The sequence below is a fragment of the Taudactylus pleione genome, unplaced genomic scaffold, assembly GCF_031769625.1.
Source record: "Taudactylus pleione unplaced genomic scaffold, aTauple2 ptg000682l, whole genome shotgun sequence".
Classification (NCBI taxonomy): domain Eukaryota; kingdom Metazoa; phylum Chordata; class Amphibia; order Anura; family Myobatrachidae; genus Taudactylus; species Taudactylus pleione.
Genome location: NW_028285084.1, coordinates 2,384,366 through 2,409,396, shown reverse-complemented (window position 1 = coordinate 2,409,396; position 25,031 = coordinate 2,384,366). Strand labels below are relative to the sequence as shown.

General features: G+C 44.7%; 1 protein-coding gene across 2 annotated transcripts in view; it reads right to left on the bottom strand.

Moving 5' to 3' along the window:
- Window positions 1-25,031, bottom strand: part of ACACA (acetyl-CoA carboxylase alpha) — a 532,248-nt gene that overhangs the window by 86,804 nt on the left and 420,413 nt on the right. For both annotated transcript variants that reach the window (XM_088455952.1, XM_088455953.1), the window contains exons 48-49: window positions 8,194-8,290; window positions 6,913-7,048 (exon numbers count right to left, since the gene is read on the bottom strand). In XM_088455952.1, coding sequence (XP_088312078.1) covers window positions 6,913-7,048; window positions 8,194-8,290 — 233 coding nt within the window. The remainder of the gene's footprint in view (window positions 1-6,912; window positions 7,049-8,193; window positions 8,291-25,031) is intronic.

The following is a 25,031-nucleotide window of genomic DNA, read 5'->3' as shown; positions in this document are numbered from 1 at the left end:
ATGGTGGGCTAACAGTTTTACTATCCACGTGGACATATCTCGGGAATAGTAACTGCCACCGTGCCCCAAGTGTGATGAGTAAAGTGAGCCTGCGTGGCTACACTTTGGGTCCCATCTACTGAACCTTGCCATTGTGGATCACATGGTTGTGACATCAGAGGTCCTTCAGTCCACTTCAGTAACCATAATGTGATTGCATTACTTCCTCCTTTACCCCTCTAACCTGCTCTACTATGTATGCACACACAGATATCGGTGCATGCGCCAGCCAATGTCACATGAGAGGGATCCTTCTGATCCCTCTACTGAAAAAAAACCCTGCAAAGGCAGCGCATAGGCTGCAATAGACTAACGGCATATGCAGAACATGCCTTCGCTCCTTCAGCCAGCTGAGCTCCCTGCACGCAGGAGGTGGGGAGGTGGACACGGCACGGGAGCTACAACAGTGATCCGGCCGGGGCTCCCATCAAAAGAAAGGAAGTAGCCACTACACCAAGTGCTGTCTACCCTTACCCCCTTCCCTACCTCCTCAGCTGCTATCCTGACCCCCTCCCTACCTCCAGGACTGCCCTCAGTATTGCCTGCCCCTAACCCCCTCCTTGCCCCCCAGTAATGCCATAGCTTTAGTTACCCTTACCCCCTCCCTACCCCCAGTACTACCTGCACCTACCAGGGGTGGGCAATAAGCAGCCATCCATCCGTTGTTGAACTACAAATCCCAGCATGCCTTGCAACAGTTTTATCATGTCCAAATAGTAAAACTGTTGCAGGGCACGCTGGGATGTGTAGTTCTGCAACATCTGGGGGGCTGCTTATTGCCCATCACTCTTCTTTGTCCCCAGTACTGCCTGCCACTAACCTCTTTCTTGCCCCCAGTACTGTCCTAGCTGTTATAATCAATCCTTGCCTCCTCCCTGTCTCCTATACTACCCCAGCCACTATTTACACTTGCCCCCTCTCTACCCCCAGGGGTCCCCCAGTTGCTATCCTGACCCCAGCACTGCCCCTAACCCACCTCCTAGCCCCCTCAGTACTGCCCTAGCTGCTATCTACCCTTGCCCCCTTCCTACACCCAGCACTGCCTGCTCCTAACCCTGTCCTTGCCCCCCAGTAGTGCAACAGCTGTTATCTACCATTTCCTCCTCCTTACCCCCAGTTCTGCCTTTCCCTAACCCCCGTGTCCCTAGGTACTGCGCCAGCTGCCATTGCCCCCTCCCTACCTTTAGCACTGCCTGCCCCTAGCCCCCTCCTTGCACACCAGCACTGTCGAAACAGCTGTCTGCACTTACCCCTCCCTACCCCCAGCTCTGTCTGCCCTTACTCCCCTCTAGCTCCAGCTCTAACCCAACTTCTCCCTGCCTTTACCCCCAGCTCTACCCCAACTGCTGCTTGTCCTTATCCCCCTCTACGCCAACTGCTACCTACCCCCAGCACTATCCCAACTGCTTCCTGCCTTCAACCCCTATAATTTGTGATGGAACTCAGTGGAGAAGGACCCACATTTTGTAGAGTGAGGGGACCCACACATTTTTTTGCTCAGCGCGATCACTGTGTACACTGCAATGTATTATCCCCAAACAATCAGTCATGTGTTTATTACCTAACTCCAAATCGCTCATTTATCAGGGCACAAATCGTGCATGCAAATGTCGTAAACGACCAGCGATGCGCATACCCGCTAGTAGTTTCCGACATCAATCATCGCCCGAACATGCTGGTCAATCTGCCGATAATGGAAGGTGCCTACACTGAACGACTGATCGTTCAGTGTAGGCACTGCAGGGTATGGGGAACGACGGTACGATTACGATGTCATAATCATACCGTCTTCCCTGGGTCGGGTAGTGGATGTGCAGCATTAGTGTCAATTTGAGGATGTTTAAACTTCTGGACTGGTAACTGAAAATTTTACATGCAAGACACATTCTTCTGGAGGAATTTGATATTGACTGAGATAATTGGCTATATTGTTGATTTTTGACTAGCGTGTGAAAGGCAGAAAGAAAATGTCGAATTGTCTTCAACCCAGGACATAATTGGCAACTTTATGGTCCTGTTTTTTAGCAACTTTGCCTGCAAAAGAAAGCAACTAGTCTGTTTTTTTTTTTTTTAGATGATCATGAGATGTTTGGGACTTAATACAGGTTGAAAGTGCTAAAAGGCATGCACTACCCTCATCTCCAGAATGTTTGTGCTCAGCCGCCTTTCACTCAGAAGCCATATGCCTTGCAACACTTCTGCAAGAAGCCAAGGTTACCAATCAAAGCTGGAAGCTATGATGAGCACAATCCATTCTTGTTCTGAATCGTTTAACCTAGGAACTTGCCACCAGCCAAGAGATTTCCAAGTGACCTGCATAGGGCTGATGAAGTGATCTAGAGCATACTTGCTGACAGAGGGAGCTGATTGTTGGCTAACAGCGAGGGGCGTGTCCGAATATCTGTGACACGTTGGGGGCAGAGTCAGGGGTGGGGCCACATGATCACGTCTTTGTGGCCCCGTACCCTCTTCACAATGCCGTTTTCGGCACTGTGAAGCAGGGGGCGGGGCCACGATGACGCGATTCACCATGTCACCGGCCCCCCGCTGTGGGGATTTCCAGTGTATTCTGGGGGGAGGTTGGGAGGGTTGGGGAATGTCGGGAGGCTTGCCTGCCTTTCCAGGGGGCCGGGAGCAGCACCCGAAAATCGGGAGGCTCCCGGCCAAATCAGGAGGGTAGGCAAGCCTGATCTAGAGTAGTTGAACTGAATAAGTAGATCCAGTTGAAAATTCTGCATATGCCAGCTTGCTAATGGGACAATGGCAATAGTGGAGAACATTCCCGGCAGACGAAGACTGCCCTATATCAAGATTAATTATGGAGACTGCAGTTGATATCCTTGATTTTGCATTTTGATAAGTCTTTCCTCTGATAATGACAGTACTCTATCATACTCCCAAGACTACAACTATTGAGAAGTCACTGAATACTGTATGTAATGACTAAACAATGTTCCTGTAGCATCAACACCATCAACTAAGCTTTGTCAGGAACCATGTGGGAAAAAGCCAGGGGGTTAGGGTGGCTAGGGAACAAGCAGGTGAGTAACAGTGATAGGTCTCCCTACTGCAGCCAAACCCAGGTTTGTCTAGACCTGCCCAGAGGCGTGGAGTCTAACTCACTTGGTGGTCTTCACCAGTGACCCTCCAGCTGGGATACGGGTTTCGCTGCACCAAGTGAGCAGGTCCTGGGAGTGGCAGGAAGACCAGAACTATATCATAATGAATACTTGAACACAGGAGATCAGCATGAACTGAATACTTGAGCACAGAGATCAGGGTATGAACTGAATACTTGAGCACAGGAGATCAGGGTATGAACTGAATACTTGAGCACAGGAGATCGGCAAATAAACTGAATACTTGAGCACAGGAGATCCAGGTGCTGACTTGCATAGTGAAATGTGGATACAGGCAAGTAAAGCGAATTACTAGAGATCCAGCTGAGAGCTAACTGATAATTAGCATGAAAGCTGACACCGCAGGAACACAAGGAGGCAGATAGAGAGCTGAGCAGCACACTAAAAGACAACACAGGGATTTACAAGAAACACTGGAGTTCTGTGATAGCTGAAATAACATGCTGGGAATTAGCATGATAGCTAATACAAGTAACACTGGTGGTAAGCGTGAGGACTGAAACAACACACTGTAGATACTTTGTGAAAAACACCATAGAACATAATCATCACTGGAACAGCAAAGTTAAACAGCAGTTTCCTGTTCCTGGAGTCAGACTTAAATACCCGTGGGTAGCTGGTCATTGGATCAGAGGATCAGCTGAGTGCCCACACGCCTACCATTGGGAGAGACTAGTCAGGTTATACAGACCAACATGGCTGCAGCCATGCCCGGCACCCCAGGAACCAGGACACACACACGGAAGCCCTAGCAGACCCCAGGGAGATTAGTCAGCCATAACTCATCACGACACCTGGCGTCTGAATGCCTCAGAGCCCAAGAACGCCAGTTCAGCGGCGAGTAAAGGTCGATCCCAGGCCGAATCCTGACAAGCTTAATTTAGTGACATGCTTCAACTGTCCTGTCACAAATATGTAATTTATAGAAGCATAAAGTGGCCATGAAAACCATCAGTATTTTGGTGAAAGTTTTTGGAAATCCAGAAAGGCCGAATGAGAGACAAGTAACTGGAAGTTATGTCCTCCTAGTACAAAAAAAAACGAAGAATTGATGTTGATAAGCTGTGCTAGATTGTGAAATTAAGCAACCTGTAATAGGGAGGTAAGAAAGTCTCCTTTCTCTATAGAAAGTTGAAAGGACTTTACTGATTTCATGCAGAACTGGCTAGTGTGAATACATTTATTGAGACAGCTCAAATCGAGGACTGTTCAGAAATGTCCTGATTAGTTTTTCCGATAGGGAAAAACATGGAATAGATGCTGATACTTCTCTGTGTCAAACAAAAAAACTGCAAACTGTTTCTTAATACTTAAATTAGGATTAACAGGTCCACCAGTGACTTAAAAAGCATGCGACTGTGCATAATGCATAAAATGTATAGTTTACATTTTTTTTTAAGTACATAAAATGCACAAGATACGCTAATAATTTGCATAGGATACGCTAATAACGTGTTACAATATAGTTTCTCTTACACTAGTGGTGTAGCTCAGACTGTGGGAAAACCCCACTGTAAAAATTAATGTGCTTTGTCACTTCTTAAGCTGGGTACACACTAGACGATGTGTGTACCCAGTGATGGCTGATGCGACGGCACAATATATCGGGTGGCCTGCACACAAGGCATGATCTGGTGTACTACCGCCCGATATATGGTTCCCCTGCCTCATCTAGAAGCATGGTGTCGACCGCTAGATCTTCAGATTCCAGGCAGATCTGAAGATCCGATGAACGATGCACAGGAATGTACAATAGTGCATGCGCACAGGACCATGTGGACGATTTTTCGTTCCAATTCGCCTCAAAATGACAAATCGCCCCATATATATCGTCTAGTGTGTACCCAGCTTTACTCATTCGCATCTGGGATCTGTAAGGAGCAAGATGATGCTGCAAATGGTTTTTAATTTTGCCAAGCCGTGGATGGCTACATGGATCGAGGTGGACACCCTGCCCCTCCACCCCACCCGGATGCTCAGATTTAGGTGAACAATAAACTGGATAAATAGAGTTGCTTACGGAAGTTTTTATTGCTAATAAAAAAATAAATAAATTGTATTTATGTATTTAAATCTGTGATTTTTTTTCAAACTTCATTTCTCCTTGGCAAACTACAGAATTCCATGGATGCAAGGGCATACTGCCACTTGTTTTTCCTGAAGTGCCAGGGCATCTGGTAGCCATGACTATGTAGTGCTACAAGTCTAACATACTGAACCATTTAAAAGCGGCCTAGAAATGCTGCAGTGCACCAGGGAAAATTTTATTTTATTTTTTTTCAAACATTAACCTACACCAAACAGACAGTATAGTTTGGAATAACGCACAGAAATCTCACAACTGTCCCCTTGGTTAAGGCTTTACAATGTAAACTTATAGCAGCACTCTAAGGAAGGGTGAAAAATTCACCTTACTAGGTTGTTATTCCTTGCAGACACAGATTCTGCTCTTTGCAGCCATTTTTTCTCGGAACACCATGGTTCAACTTGCACTCCTGACCTTAAACAGGGACTGTGTGATACTGCCAAAGGGGGTGAGCACAAGGATCAACAACAAACCTCAGTCATGAAGGCTGCAGCTTCTGATTGGTCCTCCCACTGACATAACTTTAATGCTAACAATTTAGGTTTGCTGTAAGGCAACTTTAATTCATGCTCTTCAAATTTCATTATACAGAGAGGATAATAATTTCTCCTGGTTCTTATTACATCTCTGTTAACACAAGAAACCATGAATTACTTTTGCAACCAAATTTAATGGATGATACCATACTGTGTCTTAAAATTCAAGTCAGTGACTTGCGTTGCATATGTACATTGTCTAACAGCGGTGTAACTCAAAACTACAGCAAACTCTTTTTCTACCTATCTAAAAGTTATTGTAGACAAATTTACAGTAATATAAAAAGTAATATGAAAAGTTCTCCTCTACATATAGACAGCATAATATTGACAGCTCTCAGAAAACAATTAGATCATCGTACAGTCCAGTGCATGCTTATAACATATAGCGTTTATATAGACAACAACCTTATCCATTTTATCTAGGACCAATGAGCCAGCTTTCAGATTTAGTTCACACTAACCTAGGTGCACTTAATAACTTGGTAAATGGTTTGTTTTATATGCATGAATGACTGAGCCCTTGTAAATGTTGTAAGAAAGTCAATGCTAGAATCAGGATCAGACAAATAAGTCCCAGATGAAATTGGTCAGGTTGACATGACAGTAGTAAACACTGGTATTCGTCCTTATGAAAGTAGTTAATCACAGTTACTCTTTCTAGGATAGCTTCTTCACACAGGGCACATGGAATACATATACTGCATGGTCACATTGGAATCAATTCTGCATTTGTGGTCATTCAGGCATGCAGCTAACTGCGATGCAGCCATGAGGTCCAAGTATTATAGAAGCATCTGGTTTCAAATGGCTGTCCTGACAACGAAGAGCTCTGTGCCAGGCAGGCATTTGGAAATAATAGTTAATTACAGAGTTATTAAATACGGGCAGGCTACTTTCCTTGCAAACAGGGACTTTCTTTTACTTAGATTTGTTCTTCCCCCAAGTAAAATCATATCCAATAGCTAAATGATTTTAGTTACAGATTCAAATTAGTTACATTCAGAATGCCTTCGTCCTTAAATTTAATTGAATCTTATTCCATGGTCTGTAAGTGAGCATCCTTATATCAAAGTGTAGCATAGTGTACGATGTGCTTCAGCACAATTACCTTTCATTCCACCAGAAAAACCTCTCCAGTTAGCAAACACCATAATTGGGAGCCCTTCCCTGTTGAAGTCTTTGATGGCTTGTGCAGTTTTGAAGGCAGAATCTGGAAACCACACCTGTCCTGCTTGTTGTATTATCTGCAGAATACAACATCGTCACTCACAAAAGGTAGGCATTTTTAATAAATAAAAATAAAATGTTAAATTTACAAAAAAAAACCCACAACATTCGTCACAAAAAAAAATAAATAAAAAAAAATAACACAATTTACTCTTGATATCCTCAGTGAATACGTGCCTAGATCAGGATATAAATGAATGGAAGACACGCCATAGGACTCTTTCCAAAGGGTACGCAAGGCTCTGCCGCTAATCATAATTTACTATAATATGAATGATTAATTAGGGGACAGTCATACCTGCAACAATCTTATTTCTACATCCTAATTTGTATCATGGAAAGGGGAGTGGTTGTTAACAAAAAGAGCATGGTTTGGGTGAATCAGCTGCATAATGTAAAGTTTAGTTAATGTTGTGACATGTATGGTCTGTATTAGTACTGCTACTTTATCATTGTTTAGAATTTGGCTTAACCACTTATCTTGCATGGTTGCATGGGATGCGACAGCAGCCAGCTGGACTTTTATGACTGTGCCGTTCCACTGCATCCCCCGTTTATGGAGAACAGATTTCCTCCTCTTGCCATGGTCACTCGAGAAATAGCACCCCAGAATACCACCATGGGGTGTATGCGCCAAATTATAAGTTCAAGGGGGGGGGGGGGATACAGTCCCCCGAGCATAATTATGCTGATCTCTGCATGTGCAAAGGTGCAGCAGGGGGGACTGATCATCTGTCCTTTCTGAAACATGCTCCGCTACGCTCTGCATTACTGCATTAGGTGTGAGGTAGGGGCAATGACATGGGGGAGATAATATTTTGATAAAATGGGGATGGGTGAGGAAAAAAATGTATTGACCCTTTGTGGAGGGGGGGGGATGGTTATTATACAGACATATATAGACACACATGGGTGGGGGTAATAAAACAATGGGGAGCTTATGGACACCTATTTTATATTTGTTTAGTTAAATATTTAAATATATTTTTTAAAAACGGATTTCATCAATAGTAAACATCATACATAAATATGACAACTGTAAGAGAATAATGTTGAAACTAAACAATAAAAACTACATACTAAATTGTAACAATATAAGAATATTTTAAGTAATACAGCACTTGTACAAAAGTTTAAATCAAAATCTGATCAAACCACCAACCTTAGCCTCAGAGTCCAGGTTAGCAGGATCAGCAGGTATGCTTAGCTCCACGGTCCTTGTTTCTACTGCAACCACTCCCACTGGTATACCTCCCAATCTGCATATATAGATAAAACACAATCAAGATAAGATTAGATAATTTGGTTATTTATAAAACAGTTTCTAAATGTGTTTTATAATGGTCTATGAGTGATTTTCATCCCTGACCCAAGATAAGTCTGAATTTAACATTTGCTACCACCCCCCACCCCTTCATATGGCTTCTCCTGTGGAAGACAATGTCAGATTAAGGTATTCTGGACCTTATTCAGAGGCGGCCGTACGGTCTACGGCCGCACGGCCGCCTCGATGTTTGGCCAGTGCGCATGCGCACGAGGGAGCCGGCTCCCTCGTGCGCATGCGTGAGACCCGCTACGACCGACAGTACCGGTCGTAGCGGGTCTCTTTCCAAAGGGGGCGAGCTGTCGATGTTGATTGACAGCTCGCCCCGTTTGGAAGGCGGGCCGGGGGGGTGGCAGCCCAAACGGAGGCCTACCGGAACGCCTACCGTTTGGGGGAGGCCCCACTGACATCACTTGTCAGAGCCAGAAGCTCTCCATGGCTTACGACAAGTGAGACCCTACCCTAGGGTCTCGTCGAAAGCCGCGATGGTCTCTGACCATCGCGACCATCACCCGAGCGGTCGTTAGAGCTGTGGGAGTAAACCCACAGCCTAACGACTGAAACAGCGGCGGGCGGTCAGGATGCAAGCGGCCGCCCAGTTTCTGAGCGACCGCTTGCATCCTCCGACCACCTCTGAATGAGGTCCTCTGTGTGCTAATTCTGTTCCTCCTCTGGTAGTAAATTCCATGGCTGCAGCTGCCACTAGAACGTTGATGAATATGGGGAGAAAGTGTCCTGGTGCACACAACTACTGTATAATCATATGAGGGCACATGCCCCACAAAAGCAAACATTTTCTCCAGAACTAGAAATGGAAGGAGGTTAATTTAAGATATCAACCTACTGTGATCAGACTAATTCATGTAACTTCCACTCTCTTCGTATTTCAACTGTACCATCAGAAGCTGCTCACAAATGCCATTCAATTAAGTATTTAATATTGGTGCTTGATAATTGTACGGTCTTAAACTTTTCACAGGAACTAATGTTATTTCACTACGTTGTTTATATAGTTACCCCACACCCATTTTACATTATAAGCCCATTTGGACAAGGGTCATCTTTATCTTTTGGTAGTGCTGCATAGTAGAATGGTGCTTAATTAATAAAGGATAAGTCACATATCAAGGGATTACATACACATTGATCTCTTCATATAGTCAATCTCTCTCTCTCTCTCTCTCTCATATATAAAATAAAGTTCTCGGTTCAGGGGTCTGTGTGTTAGTTCGGGCTAATCTCTTGAACCACTGGATGAATTTTGATGGGGTTTTCACTATTCTATACAGCATTGGTGGAGGAAAGTTTAGGTGTGTGAACTATTCATCTGTGACAAAAGGGAGCCGAGCAGTGACAATTTTAGTGAATTAGTCACATAAATAAATATTGCACCAAGGTTCTATATAGGAACTGCCGATGGTGCTGAAACAGTGTTGTGTGTGTGTAACTGACTACTGCATATGCTGCAGGTGTGAGGGCTGCACTCTGATTGGCTCTCTGAGACAGTGAGAGCCAGTCAGAGCTAGCAATATGCCATGTTGGTTAGCAGCAGACTAGATAGGAGTGGGAGTCAGGGACTTAGAAGGGTCACATCTGAGGCAGACAGTGAGAGACAGCCTCCAATGATGCAGACACAGTGGTCAGAAAGGAGCCAAAGGAGGCATGGCTATCAGGAAATAAAAAATAACCATCTAAACACCCTCAAATGATTTCCTTTCGAAGGTGGCAAACATCAGACCACCACCATCAAATGGTAAAACACTACTATAAGAACCAAACCATCGATGGTTAGTCACCATCTGATTCCGATGTCCATCCCTACGCTGAACCTGCAGACGGACCCTGGCCACCACTCCCCCACTGTGAAGTGCTCCCTCTCCAGCATGATGTTCCCGCTCAGCCACAGACCCTCGGTGAACAGGAGGCACCTCCCATGGAAGTCAGTGGTATTGTCAGACAGGGGTACCATGGCGAGGAACAAGAAGCCCAGGTATTACAGGGTACATTGTGAAAGAGCACATTGCTCATTGCCATGTTTGGCAGCCGGGGAGGGGTGCGCATGGAGGCTGTGGAAATATGTACAGGTGCCCCAGCCCCAGGAACATGCTGTTGATAATGCTCACGGTAGCTGCAATACAAATCTCTCATCCATGATCCTCCTGCCCTTCTCAGCAAATCCCAATGGCTGAGCCCCAGCCAGCTCCAGGGCTGGCTGGGGCACTGCTGAGATGTATGGCGCAGGAGTGAGGTGCAGAGGCCTGTGGTGTGATGCAGGGGGCTGTGGTAATATGAAGAGGGCAGTAGTGAGAAGCAGGAGGCTATTGTGAGGGGATGTAGTTATCAGACCGGTGGACGGCATGCCGCATGTTTGGATCTTGACGCCGAAAGTCTAGACTTAAGATCAAAATACCAACGCCTATCGTAATCCCGACACCGGAATCCAGAAGGCCACCAGTCTGAACGATGTAAGTCCGGGGCTTCTTTAGATGTTAGCCGGGGGGAGGGAGTGCTAGGTTTAGGCAGCATATCAGGGTTAGGTTTTTTTTGGGGGGGAGGTTAGGGTGAGGCGCCCCTAGGGGGGAGAGTTAGGCACCACTGGGGGGGGGGCGTTTAGGTTTAGGCACTAAGGGGGGAAGTTAGGTTTAGGCACCAACGGGGAGGGTTAGGGTGCGGGGTGGGGAGGATTATTGTGCAGGTTGGGGAGGATTAGGGTTAGTCTACAAAAAGGGAGGGTTAGGGGGAGAAGGGGAAGTATACTTAACCGACCCCTGTCGGGATACCAACCATCGGGATGCCGCTGTCGGTATTTTGACAGGAGGCACCTTGACAGCTGGCATTACATACCGATTCTCTTGTGAGATGCAGGAGGCAAGAGTAAAGAAGCAGTAGACTTATGAGATGCAGGAGGCTGTGGTGAGATTGGGAGATGCAGCCTGATTCATAATACCAGTATGTATTCTTACATACAGTAATATATACACATATACACACATACACACACACACAATAAATATCTATATATTAAGCGAGAAAGCGTGTCTGTCTGTCCTTTATGCATGGCCAGAGTTTTGGATCTAGCTCCACCAAACTTGGCATGGTGGTCTAGTTTGACCAGGATTAGGTTGTTGCCTAGGTTTGAACTTTGTCAGGGCCACACACTGTCACACACTCTTAAATTACACAGGTTCTGGGGCTGAGAAGCTGGCTTCGTACACACTCTGGCAGGCTCATGAGCAGCTCAGCACTCGATGCATTCCACTCGATCCATTCTGACTGTGGCAGCCAGCATAATCAATCCACAATCTTTGATCCTGGCAAAGCTTAGCATATGGAGATTACACACAGCAGGGGAGATTTACCGAAACCACACAGTGCCACTGCGGGCAGGCCTCCTACTGTCCGGGAACAGGACTCCAGTCCCGCCATGCCACCCATGATTGCAACCCTATTCAATGTTGGTCTGCAGAGTGATTTATGCTGTGGACGCAGTGACAGGGATCATGCAGATTGTTGATTATCGGGAATCTGTGCATGCGCCTGACCTGTACTGCACATGTACAGTTCGAGTAGACGATCCTTCATGCAGTCTGGCAACAGTCTGTCATGATTGACAGTCTGCTGCTGTTTCTGGGCTGGGAGTGGGTGATGACAGCTTCCCTTTCACTAAACGGAGGCGTGTCACCACCGCTTTGGGAATGGACTTGGAGTCGGCTGACGGAGATTTCCTGGCTTCTTTTACTTATCTGCGACTGCTAGCTTGTGTGACCCCATGGTCACTCAGCCAGCCAAAGGGATTGCAGATGATCCTTGGACGGAGCTCGGATCAGTAATGCATGCAGGAGACATAACGCCTCCTACTGCATTACCATATTACAGCTATCGCAGCTGCTAACATGTTAGCTGCTGCAATAGCATATCCGTCTGCAGCTGAATCAACCCCTTTGTTCTGCAGTGATTTCTGACTCAAGTGATTTTGGAAGCTACAGTATAGTGATTTCTGTTCTGTAGGTCAGTCTGCTCCTGATATACTCCATTCCAAACGGTATGAGAATACACTGCCTGCATTTTCATTTACTCCTAATTTGCATACTTATCCTGGTTATATGTGAAGACAATGTAAAAAATGAAGGCTGCAGTGTACTTCAGGGTCCAGGCTTCATCCCGGGCAACACAGGGTATCCAAACTAGTATAAATATACTGTATATACACATATATACATACAGGATGTAGTTATGTGCTGCCGGTCACAATCCCGACAGCAGAATGCCAGCTGGGGATTTATGATAGGCCTCAAAATACCGACGCCTACCATAATCCCGACGCTGGATTCCAGGATGACACGTGCCCGAACAAGGTAAGTCCAGAGCGCCAGTCCTGTTAGCCGCGGGGGCGGGGTGGGAGGGGGAGGGTTCGGATTAGGGCATTTAGCGGCATTAAGTTTTCGGTGGGTGGTTAGGCACCCCTAGGGGGGAGTATTAGGTTTAGGCACCCCCAGGGAGAGGTTAGGCACCCCCCTGGGAGGGTTAGGTTTAGGAAGCAGTAAGGGGGGTTAGGCACCCTGGGAGGGGGGGGGGAGGTTAGGGTTAAGCGCTAGGGGGGAGGTTAGGGGTGGACACCACTAAGGGAGGGTTAAGGGGGGGAGGGCAGGGGAGGTTAGCATACTTACCTGCCTCTGTTGGGATTTTCATCCTGTCGGGCAGCCGCTGAACAGCCGCCAGCATTTCAATGCCATTCCGTACATACACTGTTACACAGATAATGCTGACGTAGGTAACCTGAATCTGTATATGAACGGAAAGGCGAAAGTATGCAGAGACTAATGAGTAGTATCAGTTGTGAAATAAATGGTAAATATGACACAATCTGACAGACTGAGCATGGAATGATTGTTGGCTCTTGTAGCATTGGTGCAAACATTAGCAAAACAGCTGTACTGGTGACTTTTTGAGAGCAGCAGTTGTCTACACAGAATGGAACAATAAACAAAAGACTAGATATGAGAACAGGGATTGTGGTCATAAACGACTACTGGATGCTTGAGTGGGCAGACTTGTTCCGTCCCACAGATGAGCAACAGTGCATCAAATTACGGATACTCTAAATCAGGGACCAATTCTTTCACATGGCCTCTCAATGAACAGTACGCCACACATTACATCATAATTATGTTGGATGGACTACAGAAGCATAAGACCTGTCCATACGCCATTGCTATCTGCTGCAAACAAGTTGAAACACCTCGCGTTTGTTCAGAACACAGGAATTGGACAGTAAATTAATGGAAATGGGTCCTGTGGTCTAACAAAATATTGTATTTAATTACACAATACAGATGGTAGCGTGAGGATATGGAGTCAACAGCACAAAAGCATGGATCCTTCTAGAGTGTACTCTGAGTCTGGTGGAAGCAATGATATGGAAAAATAGTTAACTGAGGTATGTTATACCATAACTTTTTCTTCTTCAGGGTCCATAGGGTCCACAGGATTTACCTTGGGGATGTCCTAAAGCAGTTCCCTTAAGGGTGGGGACTGTCCTGAGCAGAGATGCCGCCCAAAAAAAGCATCCTTGGAGGCAAAAGTATCAAATGCATAAAATTTGATAAAGGTATGGATGGAAGACCAAGTGGCTGCCTTGCACAGCTGTTCAGCCGAGGCGCCATGTCTAACCGCCCACGATGGTCCCACAGACCGAGTAGAATGTGCTGTCACCTTGTTCGGGACAGGGAGATCAGCCTGTGTATAGACCTGTGAAATAGTCATATGCAATCAGCAAGCCAAAGTTTTTTTGTTAGCTGGCCAGCCTCGTTTGTGAAACTCATATTAACACAAAGAGCGCATATGACTTCCTGATGGAGTTGGTACGATCCACATAGATATGCAATGCTCGTAGCAAATCCAGGGAAGCTTCACACTTAGAAAGGTCTGAAGACTCAAAGGCCGGGACTACAATTTCCTTATTCTTATGCAAAAGGAATACCAGCTTTGGAAGGTAACCCGCTCTAGTATGGAGGACAGCTCTATTTTGCTGAAAAATAAATTATGGGGAGTGACATGACAGAGCTGCCAAATCAGAAACTCTGCGAGCTGAGGAAATAGCAAGGAGAAAAAGCATCCTCGCTGTCAACCATCTAAGGTCCACCTTATCCAAGGGCTCAAAAGGAGAAGCTTGCAGTGCCCTGAGAACCAAATATAAATCCCACGGTAGAGGGACAAACGGAGGTTGCAGATGGAGAACCCCCTGCAAAAATCTAACATCTGGCAGGGGAGCAAATTTGTGCTGGGACCACAATAATAATGCAGAAACCTGACCTCTCAAGGTCGCCAGATGAAGACCTAAGTCTAATTCAGCCTGAAGAAAAGCAAGCACTTGCGTAACCTTGAAAACTTTAGGGTCATATTTTTTGTGGGAACACCAAAGAAAAAAGAATCCTGTGATAGATGCGGGCCGAATCAGGCTTCCTTGCCCTCAGCATCATCTGGATCACAGAAGTAGAGAAAGCTTTGGCCTTTAAAACGGAAGCCTCAAGAGCCATGCCGTCATAGCCAGCCAAGGTAAATCCGGATATAGGCAGGGACCCTGCACTAGCAAATCCGGTCGTAGAGGCAGTGGAAGAGGACTGTCTATGGATAGACATGTCAGATTAGTGAACCAATGTCTCCTGGGCCAGGTAGGAGCTATTAGTTATATCCTGCCACATTCCTGCTTGAACTTTCTGAAAACCCTTGGAAGGAGGGAGATTGGAGGAAACAAGTATGCCAACCTGAAGTCCCACCTCATTGCCAGAGTGTCCATGAGGGCGGGTGAGGGGTCCCTTGTCCTGGACCTTTTCCTGGGGACCTTGTGGTTGTGGCGTGATGACATGAGGTCTCCCTGATGGTTGATGTAGGCCACTGCAGTCGCATTGTCAGACTGAATCTGGACAGGTCTGCCATGAAGGAGGTCCTGTGCCAGAATGAGCGCTATGTGCACTGCACGAAGCTCCAAAATATTTATCGGTAGGTGACTATCCTGAGCCGTCCACCTTCCCTGAAAGGTGTGATGACATGGCACCACTCCACATCCTCGCAAACTTGCATCCATGGTGAGGAGTACCCAATCTGGGACCCATAACGGGTGACCCTTGTCTAAATGAGTTGTCTGCAGCCACCAAGTGAGGGAAAGCTGAACCTCTGGCGAGATGCGAATCCTCTGAGACTTTATCCGATGATACTGCCCATCCCAATGAATCCATTGTAGCAGGGACCTGGAGTGGAACTGGGCATAAGCCACCATGTCGAATGTGGATACCATGGAGCCCAGCACCTGCATTGCCAAGTCAACTGACACTTCCTGCTTGCAGAGTAGACTGCACACACACGAGATAGTGCTGCAATCTTGTCCTCTGATAGAAGAATTCTTTACCTCAGAGAGTCCAGCAGCGCCCCCAAGTGCACCATCTGCTGAGTTGGAGAAAGAGAAGACTTTTTCCAATTGATTATCCAGCCGTGCTCTTGTCATCTGCAGATTACATTGTAACCTCTCCTGAGATTGTGCTAATATCAGGAGGTCGTCCAAATATGGCAATATTCTGACTCCTTGTCATCTGAGGTGAGCAGTAATGACTGCCATTATCTTGGTCGAAGGGTAGAGCCTGAAATTGGTAATGTTGCTGATCTACCGCCAAACTGAGAAATCCTTGGTGAGATCGTGCAATAGGAACATGTAGATACGCATCCTGTATATCCAGGGAGACCATGAAATCTCTAGGCTCCATCGCCAGCATAATTGACCCTAGGGTTTCCATACGGAACTTGGGCACATGGATGAATCTATTGAAAGATTTCAGATTCAGGATAGGGCGATGCGACCCATTTGGTTTCTGAATCAAAAACAAATTTTAGTAACCCCTTCGCTGTTGCGTCACAGGAACAGGGATTATGACTGTTGACTTCAGGAGGGCACCAATAGCCTCCCGGAAGGCCAAAGCCCTGACCGGATGTGAAGGAAGGGTTGTACCAACAAATCTATGAGGGAGATGTCTTAGGAACGTGATAGCATAACCATGAGAGACCACCTCCTCTCGAACCCAGGCATCCGTAGTCGTCTGATGCCAGGCATGAGAAAACTGTAGAAGTCGGCCTCCAACCCTGAGACCCCCTAGGGGGAGGCTCGCCCCATCAGGCAGTGGGCTTACCGTCCGCCTTGGAAGCAGGACTTCTGGTTGACCAAGATATCCTGGTCTGCGGTTTCTTGTGGGATTTATCCTCTCTAGAGGAAGACTGCCCCTTTCACCTACTCGGTGGGCAAAAGGACTGAGCTGATGACTGCCTATACTTAGGGATAGTCGTAGATGGTAACCCAGCAGATTTAGATTTTGCCAGAGAAGTCACTATGTCATCCAACTCTGGTCCAAACGGTACTTTCCCAACAAAAGGCAAAGACTTCAGGGGCTTCTTGGACCCTGTATCCACTTTCCAGGTTTTTAGTCACAGGGTTCTTCGAGCTGCAACCGAAGTTGCCGATACCCTTGAAGCCAAGATACCTGCATCAATTACCGCTTCCCACATATGCACAGCTGCTTCTTGCATCTGACAGATATAAGACAGCTGTTCTCTGGTAGCATCAGGTATGCTATCTTCCACAGACGTAGTCCATCATTCCATAGCTTTGGCTACCCAGGCTACAGCCATAGCTGGTCTAGTAATAGCCCCAGATAATGAAAACACTGATTTTAAATAGTTATCAAGTTTTCTATCTGTAGCCTCTTTTAATGAGGATGCTGCAGGAATAGGTAATGTAGAGCTCCTGATCAATCTCGTTACATGAGCATCTACCGTTGGAGGAACTTCCCATTTATTACATTCACCAAGTTCAAATGAGTATCGATAGATTAAATTCCTTGTAACATGGAAATGTTTATTTGGAGTTCACCATGCTTCTGACATGAGATTCGTCAGTTGCTCAGACTGAGGAAAATAATCGTTAGCCACCTTCTGATGCCTAAAGACCGGAGTCTTAGATTTCAGCGGAACCTCCTCTTCCTCTATACTGAGTGTAACATCCACAGAGGATTGATGGTTTTCTTCCACTGAGTAAGACCCAGAACTCTGAGCATCAGAGTGTGATGAGGAGGTTGAGTCAGAATCAGAATGAGGCAATGTCTGAAGAGAACCTCTCTTATGTCCCTGTTTTACCGCCACTGGTCTATTTGCCTGCATTACTTGCTGAGGGGCTATAGATGGCAGCATACTCTGACTAGAATGAGCAGAAGAATCAAACCAAAAGGGATTAATGGGGGACATACATAGAAGGATGCAAATGCTGTGGGTGCCCCATAGCAGGAGACAGTATCATAGCAGGAGCTCGTGACGCTGCGGCCCTGTCCACTAAATGTGACAAAACCTGAGACCAAAAGGCCACACAGGGTGACTCTTGTGCTGGTGCAGGAGTGCAAGATAGAAAAGGTGGCCATTTACAATAGACACTACACAACCCATCTTGCACAAAATCCTGCTCAGACAGGCCTGCCAAACAGGATTTATATGACTTCAGCACCGGCGGCTCATCCTTCTCTCCTTTACATTTAGACATGGCAATGTGTAACAGGTTTAAGGTGTAAAATATAAATGCAATGTGACCTTTTCACAAATGAAAGAACCTCACACACCTTTTCAGAGGGATGAGGAGAAACACAGTGATAGGTATATCTGACAGTTTTGAAAATAAAAGGCAGTATAATACAGCAGCTAGCACTACAATCACATACAAATGCATAAATACATTTAAATGCTAATGCAGATAAACTCTGAATCAACTGACCAGCCCCTCCGGGGTAAAGGTAGGATGTTAAAACCCGTGTGTCTGGATACTTGCCACGCACCAAACAAAAAAACAATGCCTGTGGCTGAGGTATATAGGGAGGAGGACCTGTGCATGCTGGAAGCTCCAAAGCTGTAAGCTGTTTGGTAAAATGGATCATTCCAACTACATACCCCCAAGGTGGATCCTGTGGACCCTGAAGAAGAAATATATAAATATATATACAAGACTGTGAATCAGCAACTCCACCATTGTGTGAGTGATAGCAATCTTACTCTGTGAGAGTGCTGAATCTGCAGTTAACCACAGGGTGTGATGGCATGCCATCTCTGCATTGCGCAAGGAACACATCCATTAAGGCATCAGCCTTAATGATGTGAATTTCATTGCTTTTTGTTTTACATAAGAACTATCGTTTTCCAATTTACTTCTTTGCGCTAATTGGGATACATAAAAAAGATGGCTAGCAATGAAATTATAAAATAATTTAATATCAGACAAACATTAGTGTAATATATCAATTTTTACCGGTCAAAAGTAAAACAGAATTAAATTGTTTATACACATATACAATAAAATATATAAAAATGGACATCAAAGTGTCATATACATTGCAAATACTATGAAAAATCACAGATCATAGCTGTATTAAATCTAGAGGAGGTGGATCCTAAAAAAGAACTGGTATATACCAGTATTCGGTAGTTGTAGTCCGCACCTGCAGTGAGACCAGAATGACAGGCAAATACTATTGTACTTGATGGTATGTCTCTATGTTTCATACATAGTGTTTGGATAGATAGATTTCCAGAACAAATCACATGAGATCATGCACTCAGGAGAAAAAAAATTGAACACTGTCACTTCTCCAATGGAAGCTATCCAGCAACAGAAATAGATGTTGCTAGTAGTAACAGCTTAAGCTGGACATAAATATGTTAGAGGGAGGCAATATCTCCAACAGGAGGGTCTGGGGCCGTGACTACCTTGCAAATGTAGGGTGTCCTGTAGATCGCGTCTGCCACCCCGCCTCAACCTCAATATGTTGTGAACGTCCAATAAAGTTGTGCGGCGTGTAACTCTCCGGATCTCCTCGGATAATGGCAGGTGACTGCAGGCAACAAATGTGGGTCCAGTGTCCCAGCCTTGACGCATTTTGCTCTGCTATTTGGGGGCTTTTTCAAAGAGTATTGTGCTCCTCCATATGGACCTTTTTTATATCCAAGTGAGTTCCTTCTTATTAGTGCCTTAATTACTTAATTAATTACACCTATTAGGATTCCACCTCATAAGCCACCTCCTTTAGACTTTTAATTAAATAGCATGTATCTAGTAAAAATATTCAACTTATATATAGAAATATATAATCCTTCTCCACCAAATAATCTATTCCATCAGACTTATTTCAACATTTAATAATGCATAAACATTATTTAAAAGATAATAATAAAATATATTAAAAATCTATAAATATACCAACTAGATTTAATGGGAATAGAAACGCTTTTGGATATCAGTCCGTTTCTCTACCTCTACTCTAACCTAATTAATGAGATATCCTCAGTAATGATCTATACATAAGATATTAAGTGAACACACAATAAACAAAATAAAATAAACCAACCAGATTATATGGGCATAGAACCCAGGACCTTTTGAATGTCAATCCGTTTCTCTACCTCTACTCTAACCCAATTCGCTTTGAACAATAGTATATATGGGAGGGACCATTTGGCGCAAACCTAGTTTACTATGGCCGATATATTGATGATTTATTTATTATTTGGGATGGGGAAGAGCACACAGCACTTCAATTTGTTTCACACCTTAATAATAATAATTTAAAATTTACACATACATTTGATCGTGTATCGGTCAATTTCTTGGATCTGACCATTTCCAGCTTAGAGCAAAATATTGTTACAAAAAATTATAAAAAAAAAAAAAAAACAGTTGACAAATAATTTTCTACATTATACAAGCAGTCATTATAGACCATGGCTCAAAAATGTTCCTTTGGGTCAATTTGGGAGGTTACGCAATAATTGTTCCTCTTTGGAAGATTTTAAGTTGCAAGCAAGTACTATGTTCCAAGATTTTAGAGGTTATCCTCAATCCCTATTATGGGCGGCTTATAACAAACTAGAGATGAGTGATAGGTCTGAATTGATCAAAATAAAACCAAAAGTCTTAAGAAGTAACAAAAATTATAAAGAACTAGGATCTACTCAAATGCAATTTATTTAAAAATGTAATAGCCAATCTATCACTATTAAAAATATATTGAAGGAGAATTTTAAGATTCTGCAACATGATCCAATTCTACAATCTGCCCTCACACCACAATTAAAAGTAACCTTTAAGAAAAATAAGAATTTAAAAAAGATATTAGCTCCCAGCATGTTGAGGAAAGTAAAAATAGATTCCAATAACAGTAAGATCCATATGTGGTTACCTAGTCCAAGTGTGGGATGCCATAGATGTGGGAAAACAAGATGTTTAACCTAAACGGTACAAAAAAATATCACCACAACAGCCTGCACTCCTAGACTGCAGCCCTAGTCCACTCTGAGGCGCACTACACCTTGATACATATAAACAACACAAATGAATGGTCCACAGGGCGCTGTCTTTCTCTTTTGGTTCCCGACGTACTATGGAATCTTCCTCTCAATAAAAAGAAGAGAAACAAAAACAAAGTCTGTGTATAAATCCCAAATATTATAGGTATGATCGAGATGAGCTAGTGAGTAACTCACCTATCCTAGGTGAGATGCATTCATCAAAAGTTATCTTTCATATCTCCTCCTCAATCTAAATTTAAGGGTATTACATGCGGGTATCCCCCTTTAGGGAACAAACTCACCTGAATTCAGGTTTAGATGTTCCACAAAAGGTATCTTTATATATCCCAGTGGGTCGTCTCAGCGGGTTTATCCCTCTGGGTATTCAATCAGCAATACCATACCAACATATTCCAGTAAACGTCAAGTTTATATAGCATCACTTCATAAAGTGCAGATGTTCAGAATTCTTGGTTAAAAATATTTTTATTCTCCAAACAAAGCAGCATAAAAATCAACATAAAAAAAGTAGTCCAATATAAACAGATGGGCCTTCCAAAGAGGTGTGGTTACATAAAAAATTGTAATCCCACTCACCCGGAATGAGTGAAACACCAACAATCAAAAAAAAAATATGTATAGGGATCATCCATGTGTGGGATTTTATACCTACCCTAACCTACCCAGTCGCGGATGTTTTTAAAATTAAAAGTATAATGGATGATTTTCAGTCTAGGGGATATGACCAGGAGCTATTGTTTAATGCCAGGAATAGAGCGTGTAGGACTCCGAGGGAACAACTATTGAAGTAAAAAACAACTTGGGCTTGCATTGTTTTATATAGGTGGACAGGCCTTAAGATCTGTGCCTGGAATTGTTCGTATAAGCAATAGGAATGTAATGCCTGTAACCACCCGACTGCAGGTTTGTGTCGAACACTGCTTTATTTTAGGTATGTGTTTAGATTCTTCAGTATGAATATAAATGTAAAGACTTTTATGTGCAGCATTTCTGGTAATTGACATAATTGGTATAATTCTTATTCTTATTTTTGACGCAATTGGTATATGCCTGTTATTCATTCATTAGTGTCATCCACTTTTATGTTACATCTATGCACTGCATTACTTGGTTGTATTTGTAGTATGACAACATTGCCTATATAAGTTTATATGTATGATTATTAAGTATTTATGGTGAGCTAGTACTTATATAACATATCGCCTTCCGTCTTTATGTTTTTTAGTGTTAAGGATCACCATGGCAACGGGCCGTGCATGATGACGTCATCTGTGGGCGTCCTCACTGACCGGAACCCGGAAGCTGTGGGGATGCACGCGGTGTATGGTGGAGGGGTATAAGTAAGTGTAACTTTGATGTGTTTTGTATCCTGATGACGATGTAAGAAATACATCGAAACGTTGATGATATCTGCGTTTGTGATTCTTTAAATACTGGAGTGCCGCTGACAGTGTAAATATTATATATATATATATATATATATACTAGGGGTGAGCGGGTTCGGATTTCTGAAATCCGAACCCCCCCGAGCCCCCCCGATCCGAGTCCGATCCGAATCAGGCTCGACTTTTCCCGCCTGACTCGGATCTGAAATCGAGGCAAAACGTCATCATCCCGCCTTCCGAGTCTCGCGGGTTTTGGATCCTATATAAGGTACCCACGTCGGCGCCATTTTCTCACTCGGCTGTGGACAGTGAAGAGGGAGGGTGGGAGTTAGGGCTGTGTAGTGTAGTGTAGTGTAGTGCTGCTGTTGTCCACTACTTCAAAGTCCATAGGGGCTGGCTGTGTTGTGCTGCTGTTGTTAATAGGGGCTGTGTCCACTACTTCAAAGTCCATAGGGGCTGGCTGGACTGTGTTGTGCAGTCAGTTCTCCATAGGGGCTGTGTCCACTCCAAAGTCCTGTGCAGTGTCCCAGTCCTAAAGGAGTGCTGTAGTGTTGTCCAGGGGGTGCTCTGTCCATCAGGGGTGCTCCCCCCAAGTGCTAAAAAAATAATATATTTTCTGTGTTTGTGAATTGTGTGCGCAGTAGCCGCACGTGCATCAACAAAGTAGTGCCAAGCGTGCGCCTGTGTCATAAGTAAAGGGCCGGCTGGCTTGACCGTTAAAGGGTGCTGTAACCCCCGAAAGTACACTCCAGTCCAAACCAAAAAAAAATTATTTTCTGTGTTTGTGAATTGTGTGCGCAGTAGCCGCACGTGCATCAACAAAGTAGTGCCAAGCGTGCACCTGTGTCATAAGTAAAGGGCCGGCTGGCTTGACCGTTAAGGGTGCTGTAACCCCCGAAAGTACACTCCAGTCCAAACCAAAAAAAAAATTATTTTCTGTGTTTGTGAATTGTGTGCGCAGTAGCCGCACGTGCATCAACAAAGTAGTGCCAAGCGTGCGCCTGTGTCATAAGTAAAGGGCCGGCTGGCTTGACCGTTAAGGGTGCTGTAACCCCCGAAAGTACACTCCAGTCCAAACCAAAAAAAAAATTATTTTCTGTGTTTGTGAATTGTGTGCGCAGTAGCCGCACGTGCATCAACAAAGTAGTGCCAAGCGTGCACCTGTGTCATAAGTAAAGGGCCGGCTGGCTTGACCGTTAAGGGTGCTGTAACCCCCGAAAGTACACTCCAGTCCAAACCAAAAAAAAAATTATTTTCTGTGTTTGTGAATTGTGTGCGCAGTAGCCGCATGTGCATCAACAAAGTAGTGCCAAGCGTGCACCTGTGTCATAAGTAAAGGGCCGGCTGGCTTGACCGTTAAGGGTGCTGTAACCCCCGAAAGTACACTCCAGTCCAAACCAAAAAAAAATTTTTTTTCTGTGTTTGTGAATTGTGTGCGCAGTAGCCGCACGTGCATCAACAAAGTAGTGCCAAGCGTGCACCTGTGTCATAAGTAAAGGGCCGGCTGGCTTGACCGTTAAAGGGTGCTGTAACCCCCGAAAGTACACTCCAGTCCAAACCAAAAAAAAATTATTTTCTGTGTTTGTGAATTGTGTGTGCAGTAGCCGCACGTGCATCAACAAAGTAGTGCCAAGCGTGCGCCTGTGTCATAAGTAAAGGGCCGGCTGGCTTGACCATTAAGGGTGCTGTAACCCCCGAAAGTACACTCCAGTCCAAACCAAAAAAAATTTATTTTCTGTGTTTGTGAATTGTGTGCGCAGTAGCCGCACGTGCATCAACAAAGTAGTGCCAAGAGTGCGCCTGTGTCATAAGTAAAGGGCCGGCTGGCTTGACCGTTAAAGGGTGCTGTAACCCACAAAGTACACTCCAGTCCAAACCAAAAAAAAAATTATTTTCTGTGTTTAGCCGCACGTATATATCAAATCGATATAACATAAATGGAGGACCAAACTTTCTCAGATAAAAATAAAATAGAGAAAGATCAAGAACCACTTCCTCCTAGTGCTGAAGCTGCTGCCACTAGTCATGACATAGACGATAACATGCCATCAACGTCGTCTGCCAAGGCCGATGCCCAATGTCATAGTAGAGGGCACATACAATCCCAAATGGCAAAGTTCAGGAAAATGACCTTGAAAAAGACATTTAAATCAGCTGAAGAGAAACGTAAACTTGCCAATATGCCATTTACGACACGGAGTGGCAAGGAACGGCTAAGGTCGATCCCTAGTATGTTCATGACTAGTGGTTCAGCTTCACATGACGATGGAAGCCCTCCTCCCACTAAAAAAATCAAAAGAGTTAAGCTGGCAAAAGCACAGCGAAGAACTGTGCTTTCTAAGAAGATATCACAAATCCCCAAGGAGAGTCCAAGTGTGGTGGTGGTTGCGATGCCTGACCTTCCCAGCACTGGACGGGAAGAGGTGGCTCTTTCCACCATTTGCACGCCCCCTGCAAGTGCTGAAAGGAGCACCCACAGTCCACTTGCTGATATGCAAATTGAAGATGTCACTGTTGAAGTACAACAGGATGAGGATACTGGTGTAGCTGGCGCTGAGGAGGAAGTTGGCGAGGAGGATTCTGATGGTGATGTGGTTTGTTTAAATCAGGCTCCGGGGGAGACAGTTGTTGTCCGTGGGATGAAAAAGCCCATCACGGTCATGCCTGGGCAGAAGACCAAACATTCCACCTCTTTGGTCTGGCAATATTTCTATCCAAATCCGGACAACAACTGTCTTGCCATATGTACCATATGTAAAGGTGAAATAAGTAGGGGTAGGGACGTCAACCACCTAGGAACATCCTCCCTTATACGGCACCTGCAGCGCGTTCATAAAAAGTTACTGTCAAGTTCAGAAACTTTGGCTAAGACCGTAAGCAGTCCAGGGACACCTAAATCCCGTT